At 37.0% G+C, this 15,478-nt stretch overlaps 4 protein-coding genes across 7 annotated transcripts; 2 read left to right on the top strand and 2 right to left on the bottom strand.

Annotated features, from left to right (window-relative positions):
- Positions 1-65: 65 nt before the first annotated feature.
- Positions 66-2,683, bottom strand: LOC140984519 (FCS-Like Zinc finger 10-like). Of its 3 annotated transcripts, XM_073452002.1 has the most exons (4): positions 2,412-2,582; positions 1,104-1,652; positions 623-965; positions 66-517 (listed from the first exon to the last, which is right to left on the bottom strand). In XM_073452002.1, exons 2-4 carry the CDS (start codon positions 1,603-1,605, stop codon positions 433-435), a joined length of 930 nt encoding a protein of 309 aa, XP_073308103.1. In that variant the 5' UTR covers positions 1,606-1,652; positions 2,412-2,582; the 3' UTR covers positions 66-432. The 3 variants fall into 3 exon arrangements, with proteins under 3 accessions (XP_073308103.1, XP_073308102.1, XP_073308101.1); XM_073452001.1 differs by lacking the exon at positions 2,412-2,582 and adding an exon at positions 2,598-2,683 and having other exon boundaries at positions 623-1,652; XM_073452000.1 differs by having other exon boundaries at positions 623-1,652; positions 2,412-2,580.
- Positions 2,684-4,149: 1,466 nt separating this feature from the next.
- On the top strand, positions 4,150-6,436 carry LOC140985290 (uncharacterized). 2 transcript variants are annotated; one of them, XM_073453102.1, is made up of 5 exons: positions 4,150-4,314; positions 5,098-5,149; positions 5,436-5,601; positions 6,237-6,270; positions 6,302-6,436. In XM_073453102.1, exons 1-3 carry the CDS (start codon positions 4,233-4,235, stop codon positions 5,590-5,592), a joined length of 291 nt encoding a protein of 96 aa, XP_073309203.1. In that variant the 5' UTR covers positions 4,150-4,232; the 3' UTR covers positions 5,593-5,601; positions 6,237-6,270; positions 6,302-6,436. The 2 variants fall into 2 exon arrangements, with proteins under 2 accessions (XP_073309203.1, XP_073309202.1); XM_073453101.1 differs by having other exon boundaries at positions 6,237-6,436.
- Positions 6,437-6,723: 287 nt separating this feature from the next.
- On the top strand, positions 6,724-8,192 carry LOC140984379 (uncharacterized). Its single transcript, XM_073451758.1, has 2 exons — positions 6,724-6,949; positions 7,432-8,192. Exons 1-2 carry the CDS (start codon positions 6,820-6,822, stop codon positions 8,043-8,045), a joined length of 744 nt encoding a protein of 247 aa, XP_073307859.1. The 5' UTR covers positions 6,724-6,819; the 3' UTR covers positions 8,046-8,192.
- Positions 8,193-8,263: 71 nt separating this feature from the next.
- Positions 8,264-11,018, bottom strand: LOC140984621 (pentatricopeptide repeat-containing protein At2g20540-like). The gene is given in 3 exon segments (XM_073452169.1): positions 8,264-8,997; positions 8,999-9,102; positions 10,856-11,018. Coding segments are annotated over 3 exon segments (978 nt in total). The 3' UTR covers positions 8,264-8,286.
- Positions 11,019-15,478: the final 4,460 nt, after the last annotated feature.

Genomic DNA, 15,478 nt, shown 5'->3' with positions numbered 1-15,478 from the left:
TCAAGGAAGGCAAAGGCATGTATTAGTAAGATATTTTTCCCCTACACAATCGAACTCATGAAATATTTAGCGAGAACAATTTATTATAATTCGAAGGAACAAAACTCCTGTATGCATATTTTTTGGAAAGATTCTGTGTACTGAGATTTCTCACATGATAAATGCCTTGAATGCGTAACTCAGAGTTCGGCCAAACAAGCTTAAGACATAGCTCGCCAGGAGTTAAAACAGGCCGCATGACAATGTTTTTATGAAAACAACGGCTTTTTCCAGACCATAACCATGAGAAATATATCACATTCATCACAAGCTAGTAGTATGATTGATTATACGAGGCCGCAACACACATACATAAACGGCCCTCAGTAAAAATCAAATATCATCAGTTTGTGTCCTTTCATGCTTTGGTTTCATCAATCATGACTATGGTATTTAAAAACCTCTGGTTTTCTCCACCTCTTCATCCACCAAAATCTCCCGTGAACGACAACTCAAACTGCAAAACGCTTTCTCACCTCTGCATAACACCTCAAACAATCAAATAAATCATCAAATTCGAGCAAGAAAGATCATAGATGCAAAGCCCAAAATTGTGTATAGGACAATGATTATCGAGGCAAACCTGTACATGAAAATATCTTCACCATCCAAGCTCTTCTTGCAAGAGTAACAGAATTTCAAGAAATCCATGGAAGGATACGAAGCAAGATCACCAGAGTTAACCATGCCACCATCTTCATTTCTCTCAAAAAAACTGGTTAATTTGTCATCGTGGCATTCCAAAATACGATCACAAAAGATGTGAGTTACTTTTGACTGGGGACCGTGATTTCTAATGCAGGTGTAGTCCTCAGAAAGCTCGATTTCACTAGGTGGAACTGAACTGAAAAAACTAGTTCCAGAGTGAACGGAAGCAGGAATCGAACTCAATCTTCCTTCCAAAGAATTGCCTGACTTAACACTTCCTTCAAGAAATTTAAATTGGGAAGGCACGGGGTTCACTTTATTCTCCGGAACCAAATTATGAGACCCAAATTTGGAGCTTCCAAAATCAGTTAAAGACAAGTTAAGCTTCCCACAGTTTAACGAGCAAGATCTAAAACTCTCTTTTGGGGCTTCCTCGATTTCAAAAAGAATGGTAGAATCACCCTTTTGGATATTGTCTTGTTTAGTCTTGTTATTTGGAAAAACAGCAACATTCTTGGGCAATGATTTAGGTGTCTCCGAAGAACTAGAAAACTTTGAACTTCTTACATTCGTTTGATACCCAAAAAGTATATTTTTACTATCAGATGTCCGGAGAATCTTCCCGGATTGTGTGGTTTCTACATCAAGAGAATCTATTATGCTTAGGCCTACTTTGCTGCAATCCCAGCTCTTACGTTGCCCCTCTTCATTCTGTGATCTCGGGCTCCTAATGGGATTTCCTGTACTCGAAAATATCCTAAAATCTAGCGTTGAAGTGGGACTCCTAACCGAATCGGATTCAGGATTCTTCGCATTAATCCCCACAGATAAACCGGGGACTTTAGAGTATGACTCATTTTTATGCTGCTGGTCCAGATTATCAGTGTGAGAATCAGATTCAGAAATTGAATCAGACATCAGTTGACCTTTCTATCGATCTTTCTGGTGCGATATAGTCTTATGGCCTGAATCAAAATAAAAAATGTCACCAAGGAGATGATGAATTTCTGAAAAATATGAAATGTAGCATTGACAAAAGATAAAAACACAAAGAAGAAAGATGAAAAATACCAACTGCATTGCATAATAGACACCTAAAAACATTCAAGAACGGATACGAGTAAATAAACTCAATTGTAGGCAGTCAAGAAACCAGTCCCTATACGGAAAATAAAAGCAAACAATTCTTGATTGAAATGTGAAGAGTAAATTCAAATAGTTAAATAGAACATGAAAATTTCAGTTTAGCAATAGCCCAAATAAGAACAAAGTTGTTTTAATTAATCCAAATACAATCCATCCAAGAAAATTTAAATGATTACCTAACGATTAAAAATTTAAATAAAGAAAGAATCCCAAATACTTTCCACTAAAACTTCAGGAAAAAGATAAAAACGAACGAATTCAAATATACACAAAAATAACTCTCAGTCATCCCCAAATCCAAATCTAAAAATATCCTTGTAATGATTTAAAAAGGAAAAATTCCAAATATCAAATAATATTGGTCGAGCCATACATTAACCAAATTGTTTACATGTATACGTTCAAAAACAGATTCCCCGATGCGTGATTCATCCCATGAATAACCCAATAAACAAATACCCATGCGATAAAAGTATATAAACCCACAAAAATCATTCATTCATACGGAAACTGTTCTCAGAATATCACCAAGTGTTCTTGATCTATACACATAAAAAAGAAAGGAAAAAAAATCCGACCTTTTTGCTCTGAGGAAACTTGCGAGAGATGGGATTCTTGCGAAACAATAAAGAACCCAAAATGCAGTGAAAATTAAAGAAATAAACAACACGGTCTCTTTTATCTCTCACAGTTTGTGTGTGTGGGTGTGTGTGGGTGTGTGTGTGTGTGTGTGTGTGTGATGGGTTTTAGGGGGCAGAAGGAACCTTGTACAGTAGTACAGTACAACTCTCTCGCTTGCATCGAAATCAGGGAACAACGAGTATAGCTCTCGCTTGCTTTTATTGAGTTAATTGCACTCACACCCTCAAATTAGGCACCATATCATCTAAACCCCTCCATATTTTAAATTTATCACTTTGATCCTCGTTTTAAATTAAATTTAACTTTGATCTGAATCGAATTGTCTTGTCCGTAGGATGACATTATGAATAATTTATAATATAGGAGGTGATAAATCAATATATATGAATGACTATAATCTTGAAGTATTTTTTTTATGAGAAGCTCTCACGGATCTATATCCATAAAACGAGTCGATCTGGTCAATATATGGAATCGGAGATAATACTTTGAAACAAAAAAATATTATCTTTTCATGGGTAAGGTTTGATATAATATCTGTCTTATAAAATTGAGAAGTGAGATATTCTAATAAGAGTTTTTGTGTTATACTTTGTAGAACTTGATCGATGTATCATATTTCATCAAATAGTGCTATAATGATATATTGTAATCTATCATCAATAACTAGAAAGTTGAGCACGCTTTTATGTGTATTTATGTTATGTACAATAAAAATATTTTAAAATAGTTATTTTTTCATTTAATTTAATTTGATTAAATAGTTTTTTTTAAAAAAAATAATTGTTCTTCCGATATTTATTTGAGGGATGATGCATGAACTTTCGTACTAGGTTATATTGGAAGTGGTGGGATAAAGTTATGCACTTAATTATATAAATGGGCAAAGTATGAGGAGGTAAAATGTAATTTTTTTTAAAAAAAAACTAAAAATTATATTCCCCTCAATAATATTTACTAATGGCATTTTACATTTGTATTCATTCAAAGCTCTCCGTGTAAATTGCGTGTATGCATACTTAAGTAGGTATATTAATAATCCATGACCATGTACTTAACCCTATTTCTTAACCACGTTCAGGTTAAAAAGTTAGTGCTGAAGGAAAAGGTAATAAAGTTTATATGCAGCAATATGATGTTTATTACAAGAATATATAATATTACGAAAATAGCTATTTTTAGACAGATAAACATTCTCTGTTTTGTTTGAAAAAAATGCCTATTTTAGTATACTAACTCGGTCAATTTTTTGTTTTGATTTACTAAATTTTCAAATTTGATTTTGATACATTAAGTTTAATTTTTGGCTATTTTGATCTGATTGCTTATGTGGTTTTGAAAAAAACCAATGTGGCATAAAAATTTGTCGTTTGTCAGGTTATAAATTTGAGCAAAATAGTCGAAAATTAAAATTTAGTGAACTAAAATCAAACTATGTAAAACAAAAACCAAATTCAGACAAGTTACTGAATAAAAAAATTCATTTTCCATAACATTTATTTTATTATTTAATTATAAAAAATAATTTAATTTAAATGAAAAAATATAAATGTAGACATATCTATAACTATTTTAAATATTAGATGATTTAAATTCTCTAATTAATGTATTAGATAAATTAGGTATATTGGAGAAAGAAAATGATTTGAAGTGTAAGGGGGAAAATGAAATTCTGAGAGGATTTAAGTTTATAATATATCGATTCAAGCAGCGCGCCTCATTTTATTTTTGCTCTTCTCCATCTCAGCTCGCAGTTGATGACGTCATCACCACCTCCCTCCGCCGGCGAGCTCGTTCGACGCTCGGACGACGAGTCTCGGTTGTCTTCTCTCGTTTATGGTAATAAATGCCTGATTCGTTTATTTGCTGTTTCTGGTACTGTAATCGTGTTTATCCTGATGTACGATTCCTAATTCTGTTTATGTTGCAGAGAATTTGTTGTTTGAACCTTGACTTTCTCGAATTATATTGGTTAATCGTCAGCTCTATCGGCATGTGTAATTGTTCATATGAAGAAGTTTTTATCCAATTGTTTGTTTTCTGATAAGATTTTGATTATTTGATTTATGATCAAATATTGTATTTCTCTGTTTATTTTAGCTCAATGTGGTTTTGATGTTTTATAATTCAAATAATTTATGGAAAATTGATTATTATTCGTATGATTTTGTTCGACAGAATTCAAGTAAGGACAGCTTATTTTCACCCCATTAGCATAATCATTTTTCAGAATATTTGTTTTATCAATTCCAAAGTCCTCCCACTGGTCAGGTATTGGTTTTGGAACTGATTATGAGACCAAAAGGAGATATAAATATGTTTAACATACATCTTCACATAATGAAGGCCATTGGTCAGAAGTGAGAGATACGTTCTCTACTTCTAACATTACAAGAATGTGAATTTTTTGGCAGTTCCAGAGGTGTAACTCTAACACCAGATTGGCAGATTTGAATTTTGAGAAGACCAACAGAACCACCAATGATTGATTTTCCAGTACTTTTCTTTTGGTAGATGATGAAATATTTAAAGAGTAGATCACGCCTATGATGAAACCAGTTATGACTCCTAACTCGTTAAAATTATCTTGTTAACTGACAAGAAAGTTTTTGTTTGTGGTAGATCTCTCTCAGAATGTGCAAACTATGATGGACAACATGCTTGCAATGATAAAGTGAGCTCAACGACCAAGTTTACCTCACGTGTGCTTGATTTCTTTTCTGCTGCAGCAAAATTCATATTTTAGAAGCCAAAATCTTTATTTTCACTTTCTAATGTTATCTAGTATTTTCATCACAATCCATTTTTCTCTCTGGTTCTCACACAGCGACCTTGAAACTTTTGAGATTCACTAACCATTGTAAACCAAGCATGACTCCATGTCTACATCACACGCATAGTCATTTGACTCATTCCTTATTATCTTCTAAATGCACTCTCTTTTACCTTGAATTTTCCAGGGAAATTGATCAGAACTCTGCAGGAATAATGAAAGAGATAGAGAACTCCAAAGATTCTGTTTATCAGAGGAAGAATACCTTAGAACAGGAAAAAGAACTTTTGCACAAAACTGCCTTTTCAGTTCTTGGCATGCTTAGTAGTCGAGATCTCTGCTGAATCTATGAGGTTCGCCTTTTTTATATCATTTTCTCATCAAATAATTTTTTTGTCAATTATGTGGCTGGGTTTGTCATGTGAAAACTGTGTGTCGGCTTTGAAAGACAACATATTCAGAAAAAATGTGTGGTATGGATGTGTGAATTAGAAAAAAGGTTTGGGTGCTAATCGTGCTAATAAAATGAGGGTCGATATACTTGTCACTAGATGCGAGAACATACAACGATACACATAATAGACAGAAAACGAAATGGGTATAAAGTTATTAATTCATAGTTGTTTGATTGGTCTGGAAACTACTAATACTGAAATAGTTTCAAAAGAACATGGGAGACACTAGCATTAGACCAAAACTTGAACGCTCTGAGTACATGATACGTTTCTAGACCTGCTTTAGATAATCTATTATTCTGCCTTGGATCACAATTAATTAAATGTCTGCTTATTAGTGAGATGAATTTCAATGAGTCATGATAGTGGTTTTTTTTAAGGAAAGAGTAGTTGTTTTACTTTTATGTTCTCTGTAGTAGCAAAACTTACATTTTTTACATTTTCTTTTATTTTGGTTGATTGACTAGCTTACTTGCAACGAATGTCTCTTGGGTTCTTTCTTCAGTATTTAAATGTTTTTGCACTTATTGCAGGCGTTTTACTGTTTTGGCCATGGAATCGATGGGAGATTCTTTTTTTCTTTTTTTTTTATCCCCATAACGAGAAACCTGACTCTTTTGTATTGGACATAATTAGGGACTGATCCCAAAACTATCACTGTGTAAGACTTTGAAATTTTGATTCCAAAAAAATTTGTTCAATATATTCCAAAAATTGTGTAGCGAGTGTTGCAGGTTTTTAGACATACAAGAATGATATATTATTTTATTCCTATTTGAAATAATTATTTAGACATGAATCATATATTATTTTATTCCTATTTGAAATAATTAAACTAAAACAAGTGTTACAAATCAAATAACCTCGTAACTCGTAAGCAATATGTATAATTTTGATCGTTTAAAATTGACCTTGACTCCGAAATTAGTTATAATTTGAGATTCGATCTTGTAAAAAAAAAGCCATCGGTCATGATATGATCATAAAATATTTTCTCCTAATTCCTTCACTCTTTAAAGACCTTCTCCCCTAGTTGTACATAACATACGACACAAGCTTTCAGTGTCGGTAATGAATCCACCATACATATTATTTGGTTGATTAATTAGTCAATCTATGGATACGGTGAACACCAGAGAAGCGCGGCGACGTCGTCTCTCCGACAGAGGATCTCAACGCTTGGCTCTCATCACCGGTCGCATCCAATCCCTATCTCCTGACCCCGATCTATCACAAACAACCTCTGGTAACACCCGCGCTTCTGTTTTCTGATTCTCTATTTGATTTCAGCTGAACTATGTTTTGTTAAAGAAATCGATGTTACGTGAGTTGAAGATTAGGAGGTTTCTTTTCTAGGTTTAGTTTTTGTGTGTTTTTTAACTTTTTTGGTTGGTTTTGTTTGAAAGAAGGTGTTTCCATGATAAACTCTCGTGCTTAATGAATTATGCACCGTTTATTTTATGTCGATCTTCTTCCTTTCTTTGTTTTCCAATCGTTGTTAAAAAAATAACGTGATAAGAAAAGATTTATCTTCTTAGGTAGCCCGCAGACGCAAAGTTGTGCAGTTTCCATCACGGTTGATTATTGAAAGATTGGAATACATGGTTTTATCAATCATGTGGGGTTGACGCAATTTACACAGAAAAATCATCACCGCAACTGCTTATTTCATGGTTTTCTGTTTTCTTGATGGTGTGTCGTGAGTTGGTCATTGCATTGATATTGCAGATTCTTCACAGCCGTCACTTCTGAATCACGACTCTGTTAGAGAACTCTGTCAGCATGACAACCGTGTTCCAGAAGTGGAACCTTCACTGCAAAATGGTGACAAAGGAAAAGGTGTTGCCTCTACTTCCACGACTTTACTCGGTCAGGAGGAACCAGTTTTTCAAGCCCCGTCATCTGTTCAAAATCCTGCAGAGTCCCGTCAACTCGATCATAACTCATTCACATCTGGTGAAATAATTTCTGCTATATCAGCTTCAGAGAACGTTCGAGCTCGTTGTGCTGTAGCAGCTGCACTCTTAGTGATCCTCTCACATATAGGATTTCCCATACTGAGCTGGGGTGTAATTTGGGGCACCATATTTTTCAGACCCCTTTATCTGCTTTTGTTAACAAACATATCAGTTGTGCTTGCACGGCTTTTGTCTGGAAAGCCTGGAGCCAATGCAGCGGGCCAGATGAACAGAGTTGCTTCCTCTAGTGAAAACGGGTTGGCTGATCAACTGGGGAGAGCTCTCGAGTCATGGTTATTGTTGCAGAATATTTTTGGAGCACTGCTCATGGACTTCAGCATCTATGTTGTGGTGCTCATCTGTGGCATTTCCTTGATGCGATGACTGGGCTCGTTATTTTATTTGGACTGATAAAAGAGTTCTAAAATTTGTGTCTAGATTGATATTCGTCTTTATGATATTTTCCGGTAAAGATGTATTTGTTTTTCTGGCTACATCTTAATTTAATTCAATTTTATTTTTAAAATTTAATTCATTCTTGTTGCATTTGCCTATTAATTGAATAATGTAAAGTCGTTATATAGATATTTGGCCAACTCTAGAAAGCAATCTACTCAAAATCCTTCTAAAGTGCATATTCATTCAATGCATCAATCATATCCAAGAGGTATGTATAGAGTTCTAAGTTGGTACATATATCGTGACGTTTAATAGTGGTAATAGTTTCGATCCAGTCTTCCTCTCTGTTCTGATGCAAAGCCAACAAATGTACTATCTGATAGATCTCTGTCAAGAATGGCTTTGAATCGTCCCCTGATACAAATTCTCGAACGGTGCTATTCATCTCAATTAGACTGCAATCTGGCGTCTTTTTTATCCTCTTACTTCTAATGAACTTTCTCATTCTTGAAACCCTGTCCCACTTCCCAAGATCTGCATGTATATTAGCGAGCAAGACGAGGTTTCCCGTGTCGTGTGGTTCAAGTTCTAGGAGATTCTCCACGGCTATGACTGCAATCTCAAGATTGCGACGAGTACTGCAAGAACTTAACAAAGAACCCCATATTGCTGAATCTCGCTTCATTCTCATGCTAAATACAAATTTTAGAGCTCGAACAAAGTTCCCTGTTCGTCCAAGAAGATCAACCAAACAGCCGTAATGCTCAATTCCAGGCTCTATACGATTGTTGTTCCTCATTGAGTCGAAGTATTTAAACCCCTCATCGACCAAACCAGCATGCCTACAAGCTGACAAAATATCGACGAATGTGATCTCGTTTGGTTCGACCTTTTCTCCCTGCATCTCTCGGAACAATTAAATTGCTTCACGACTCACGAGCTTTCCCATGACGAGCTAGCCCCATGATCATACTGGTCCAAGAAATAACATCCCTTTTCTGCATCTCGCTAAACAACCGCCAAGCTTGGTTCATACTGTTATCTATATGATACTCGTTTCTGAAAAAACAGCAGCAACAATGTTAAGTCGAGGCAAGGAAAAATCTTTTTCCGCAAGACGAAATTGCCCGTATCAAAGTGATATACGTCACAAGCAATCGTCCCCAAGATACAACGACTTCAAGCCAAAACTTTGCAGCACTATAAAGTCTCGAGCGCAACGAACAAAATATATGCAGAAGCTTTCAAGTGCGAAACGAAAAGATGCAACAATATGGTATGATTATGAGCAGAAATTGCAAGAACAAGTGTGGTGAATTCTCCAGCAATTTTCGAAAATGAGTGATGGGAATTATTTATAATTGATCATCGGTTGCGTTGAGGAGACACGTTTCTCCAGACCGGATGCGTAGAAGGGACACATTTCTAGTCAAGAAACACAATGTTTGGTGCAAAAGCAGCCATGAACAGGTGCCAAGATAGCCAAGGGACACGCATGTTTTCCAAAACCAGCGCTGCGCAGAATTCCAGAAAGGCTCGCGCATATGCGCGTCCATATGCGCGCCTTGTTCTTGGCCGCAATGCATATTTCCAGAGAGGTTCGCGCATATGCGCGTCCTTATCCGCGCATATGCGCGACTTGTTCTGCCCATCTGCGAAGAAAATAACAAGTCACGCGCATGTGCGCGGATTCTGGCGCGCATATGCGCAGCATCTTCTGTTGTGAATGCACGCCGGTTCCTGTTTCGTGTTGTAGGTGCTGTCAACAAAATTATTTTCAAATAAATTTTGTCTAAAAAGAATAATACGGTCAAAAGACCACACCGCACCGAGCCGAGCCGGCCGGGCGGGCGCGCGCGTGTGTGTTTAGTTCACCGAGACACAACCTATTAGCGTCTTCCCCCGTCTAAAAACTTCTGGTACCCCTTGGGGCCCAAACCCTTGTCTCAACTTGGAGCTTATTAGGGAGACTTTATTTGGTTATTAACTCAATGTGGGACAAGCCACATTTGAGACATCCCACTTCCCTTTACAACTCCTCACTCTTCCTCTTCTTCTCTTTTTCATTTATCCAACAATCCCCCACATAAATGAAATTAATGCATGTATGCTTATTTACTTGAAAGCTCTAGTGAATTATTATTGCATTAGGATAGGTAGTTTTTGACTTTGAACCTTCCTTAGTAATATACCATAGGATTTACTAGTTGAGTAGTGACATGATGTCTTGAACTAGTCAACCGTTTATGTAAACCAAGTCAATAGTATTTACACAATAATAATTCTAACATATTATTGTTCTCATGTTGTGTCCATTTCGGCCCTGGACCATATCTTAGATTCATAAGTGTTTTCCATTGAAGCGGCCATTACTTCTCACTTATATAGGTGATCTCCTATCTAGAGTATCCTGCCATACTCTACCTCTTAGGTATAGGAATCATTAAAAGAAACTTAACCTCACCACATGTTGCAGGTCTTTTCTACTTGGATTTTGTAGGAATGAACCTTTTATTTATTCCAAGTACTCAAACTAATATTTATAACTTAGTTGTCCCATTGAACCAAGGTCATGGGATCTCCACTTCACAAGGTCGGGTTACCGCTATAAATATTTTATTTTGTGGGTTTTAAGCCCATTCCTCTTAACAGTTTGTACATTTGATCTCTATTTATTCCTTTAGTAAACGGATCCGCTAGGTTTTCTTTTGATTTTATATATTCAACATAAATAACCCCATTTGAGATCAATTGTCTTATGGTATTATGTCTCCGTCGAATGTGTCGAGACTTACCATTGTACATACTGTTTTGTGCTCTTCCTATTGCCGATTGACTATCACAATGAATGTTAATGGAAGGCACTGGCTTGTTCCAGCAGGGAATATCTTCTAGGAAGTTTCTTAGCCACTCGGCTTCTTCCCCAGCTTTCTCTAATGCTCTGCACTCAGATTCCATAGTTGATCGAGCGATACATGTTTGTTTGGATGATTTCCATGACACTGCTCCTCCACCTCTTGTGAATACATATCCGCTAGTGGACTTGGAGTCTTTTGTGTCAGATATCCAATTGGCATCACATTATCCTTCTAAAACTGCATGATATTTAGTATATATCAAACCATAGTTCAAGGTATATTTTAAATATCCAAGCACTCTTGTTAAGGCTTTCCAATGTTCCTTACTTGGATTACTTGTGAACCTACTTAACTTGTTTACTGAATATGCAAGATCCGGACGAGTACAGTTAGTCAAGAACATTAGACTACCAATTATCCTTGCATATTCAATTTGTGAGATTGGATCTCCTCGATTCTTTGCTAAATGAACACCTAAATCTATAGGTGTTCTAGCAGGACGACTGTTCAAGGTACTAAATCTTTCAAGTACCTTTTCAATATAGTGGGTTTGTGATAAAACAATTCCATCAGGTATTCTAGAGATTTTAATCCCTAATATAATATCACATAGCCCCAAGTCTTTCATATCAAATGACTTTTTCAGCATATTCTTGGTATTTATAATCAACTCATGATTACTTCCCATAATCAACATGTCGTCTACATAGAGGCACACAATAACATAAGCTTTTGCATTACCTTTAATATAAACGCATATATCACATTCGTTGATTTTGAAACCATTTGACTACATTGTGGTGTCAAATTTTTCATGCCATTGTTTAGGTGCTTGTTTAAGTCCATATAGTGACTTGACAAGTTTACACACCTTCTTTTCTTGTCCGGGAACGACAAACCCCTAGGGTTGTTCCATGTATATTTCCTCTTCCAGTTCTCCATTCAAGAAAGCTGTCATCACATCCATTTGGTGAATCTCAAGGTTATGCAACGCAACAATAGCTATGAGAACACGAATGAATGTAATCCTTGTAACTGGAGAGTATGTGTCAAAAAAGTCATATCCTTCTTTTTTTTTGAACCCCTTAGCCACCAACCGGGCTTTATATTTATCTATAGATCCATCTTCTTTGTATTTTCTTTTAAGGATCCACTTGCATCCTAAAGGCTTACAACCCGGAAGGAGGTCAGTCAACTCCCACGTATGATTGTGCATGATGGAATCTATTTCATCATTTATTGCTTCTTTCCAGAAAGGAGCTTCTGGATTGGATAGAGCTTCTTGAATAGTTCTTGGTTCACCATCTAACATGTAAGTCATAAATTCAGGACCAAAAGACTTTTCAATTCTTACTCTCTTTCCACGTCTTGGTTCTTCATTGATTTTTTTAGAATCAATTGTAGATTCATAAGACCGTTTATTAGAACCTTCATTTCTTTCCTTACTAGGAAAGTTGGATTCAAAGAATATTGCATTCCTTGATTCCATAATTGTTCCTTCACTTATGTCAGGAATTGTTGACTTATGCACCAAAAACCTATATGCACTACTATTATAGGCATATCCAATAAAAATACAGTCAACAGTTTTGGGTCCAATTTTAACTTGTTTTGGCTTGGGTATCTCTACTTTAGCCAAACACCCCCACACCTTTAGGTATTTGTAAGATAGTTTGCGACCCTTCCATAATTCATATGGAGTTTCATTTTTCCCTTTGTGTGGTATTTTATTAAGAATGTGGTTTGCAGATAATATTGCTTCCCCCACAAGTTTTGAGGTAAGCCAGAATTTATTAACAACGCGTTCATCATCTCCTTAAGAGTACGATTTTTACGTTCTGCAACTCCATTTGATTGAGGTGAGTATGGTGTTGTAGTTTGATGAATTATGCCACAGTTAGCGCAAAATTCTTCAAATGGAGCAACATACTCTCCACCTCTACCACTTCGAATCATTTTGATTTTTGTACTCAATTGATTCTCAACCTCATTCTTATAATTTTTGAAAGCTTCTATAGCTTCATCTTTACTTTTCAATAGATAGACGTAACAGAATCTTGTGCAATCATCAATGAATGTTCTGAAGTACTTTTTCCCACCTTGAGTTTGCACAAATTTTAAGTCACATACGTCGGTGTGAATTAAATCAAGTGGATTAGTACTTCTTGTCACAGAATGGAATGGAGCTTTTGCCATCTTTGCTTCAACACAAATCTTACACTTTTCTTGTGGATTTCTTTTAAATGCAGGTATTACATTTAAATTTGCAAGTCTTTGTAAGGTGTTGAAGTTAACATGTCCTAATCTTTCATGCCATAAATTAGAACTTTCAAACAAGTAAACAGAATCATTAACTTTATTCTTCGCCTCATGGCGGTAAACATTCATTACATTCATTTTAAAGAGACCATTATCTTGGTACCCTTTGCCTACAAACACACCACTCTTAGTTAGGACAAACTTTGTCCGACTCAAACACAAGTTTAAAACCCGCCTTACTCAACAAAGATCTAGAAACTAAGTTCTTTCGAATATCTGGCACATGCAGCACATTCAACAATGTTATCTCTTTGCCGGAAGTCATCTTCAACACCACTTTGCCAATTCCTACGACCTCAGACGTCGTAGAGTTTCCCATAAACAATTTCCTATCACTTACAGTAGTGTAGGATGAGAACATCTCCTTTTCAGCACATATGTGGCTAGTGGACCCGGTATCTACCCACCATTCCCTTGGATTATCCACCAAATTGGTTTCAAACACAACGGCGGATAGATCAAGTTGTGATAGGTCTATTGGTACATTCCTTTCTTGGATGACATTGGCTTGTTTCAGTTTCTGACTTTTGTTGTCTTTCCTTGGAAGACGACAGTCCTTGGCCATATGATTCGGTTTGCCACAGTTGTAGCAAGTTCCTTTGAACTTCTTGGCCTGCCCCCGTTTCTTCTCATTTGTAGGGCGCTTTCTCTTGTGACTAGTGCTAGATTCTGTCAGATTTGCCTTGGCCTCGGCCTCCATTGCTCTTTTGTGGGTTCTGGCTTCCGAAGTTCGGCTATCTTCCTCAATGCGAAGCCTCACAATTAGATCTTCAAGTTTCAACTCCTTGCACTTGTGCTTAAGGTAGTTCTTGAAGTCTTTCCACATCGGAGACAATTTTTCAATGATAGCCGCCACTTGGAATGGTTCATTGATGTCCATTCCCTCTGCCAACAAATCATGAATAATAATTTGAATTTCTTGTACCTGGGTAATTATAGATTTGGCATCCACCATTTTGAAATCCAGAAATTTGCCAACAACGAACTTCTTTATGCCCGCGTCTTCTGTCTTGTATTTCTTTTCCAAGGAGTCCCATAGTTCCTTGGCAGTTTTAACAGAACAGTAGACACTGTATAATGTATCATCGAGGCCATTGAGTATGTAGTTGCGGCAGAGGAAGTCACTGTGGTTCCATGCATCGAGAGCAGATCTTCGTTGGGTGTCAGCATCATCCGCAGCAATGACAGGGGGATCCTCCTTGAGGAATCGAGACAGGCTTAGTGTGGTGAGGTAGAAGAGCATTTTCTGCTGCCAACGTTTGAAGTCGGCACCATTAAACTTTGCAGGCTTTTCGCCGTGAGCGGGAGCAGCAGGAACGGTATGCACTTGCACAGGAGCAGTAGGATTCGACATTTTCAGAAACGAGAAAAGAACAGAAAAATTTCGTCTTGCGATTGTTATCTATATGATACTCGTTTCTGAAAAAACAGCAGCAACAATGTTAAGTCGAGGCAAGGAAAAACTTTTTTCCGCAAGACGAAATTGCCCGTATCAAAGTGCTATACGTCACAAGCAATCGTCCCCAAGATACAACGACTTCAAGCCAAAACTTTGCAGCACTACAAAGTCTCGAGCGCAACGAACAAAATATATGCAGAAGCTTTCAAGTGCGAAACGAAAAGATGCAACAATATGGTATGATTATGAGCAGAAATTGCAAGAACAAGTGTGGTGAATTCTCCAGCAATTTTCGAAAATGAGTGATGGGAATTATTTATAATTGATCATCGGTTGCGTTGAGGAGACACGTTTCTCCAGACCGGATGCGTAGAAGGGACACATTTCTAGTCAAGAAACACAATGTTTGGTGCAAAAGCAGCCATGAACAGTGCCAAGATAGCCAAGGGACACGCATGTTTTCCAAAACCAGCGCTGCGCAGAATTCCAGAAAGGCTCGCGCATATGCGCGCCTTGTTCTTGGCCGCAATGCATATTTCCAGAGAGGTTCGCGCATATGCGCGTCCTTATCCGCGCATATGCGCGACTTGTTCTGCCCATCTGCGAAGAAAATAACAAGTCACGCGCATATGCGCAGCATCTTCTGTTGTGAATGCACGCCGGTTCCTGTTTCGGTTTCGTGTTGTAGGTGCTGTCAACAAAATTATTTTCAAATAAATTTTGTCTAAAAAGAATAATACGGTCGAAAGACCACACTGCACCGCACCGAACCGCACCGAGCCGGCCTGACGGGCGGGCGGGTGTGTTTAGTTCATCGAGACACAACCTATTAGCGTCTTCCC

This window comes from Primulina huaijiensis, chromosome 9, assembly GCF_012295235.1.
Source record: "Primulina huaijiensis isolate GDHJ02 chromosome 9, ASM1229523v2, whole genome shotgun sequence".
Taxonomy (NCBI): Eukaryota; Viridiplantae; Streptophyta; class Magnoliopsida; order Lamiales; family Gesneriaceae; genus Primulina; species Primulina huaijiensis.
The sequence above is the reverse complement of the archived record's forward strand: the minus strand, read 5'-3'. Positions and strand labels throughout refer to the sequence as shown.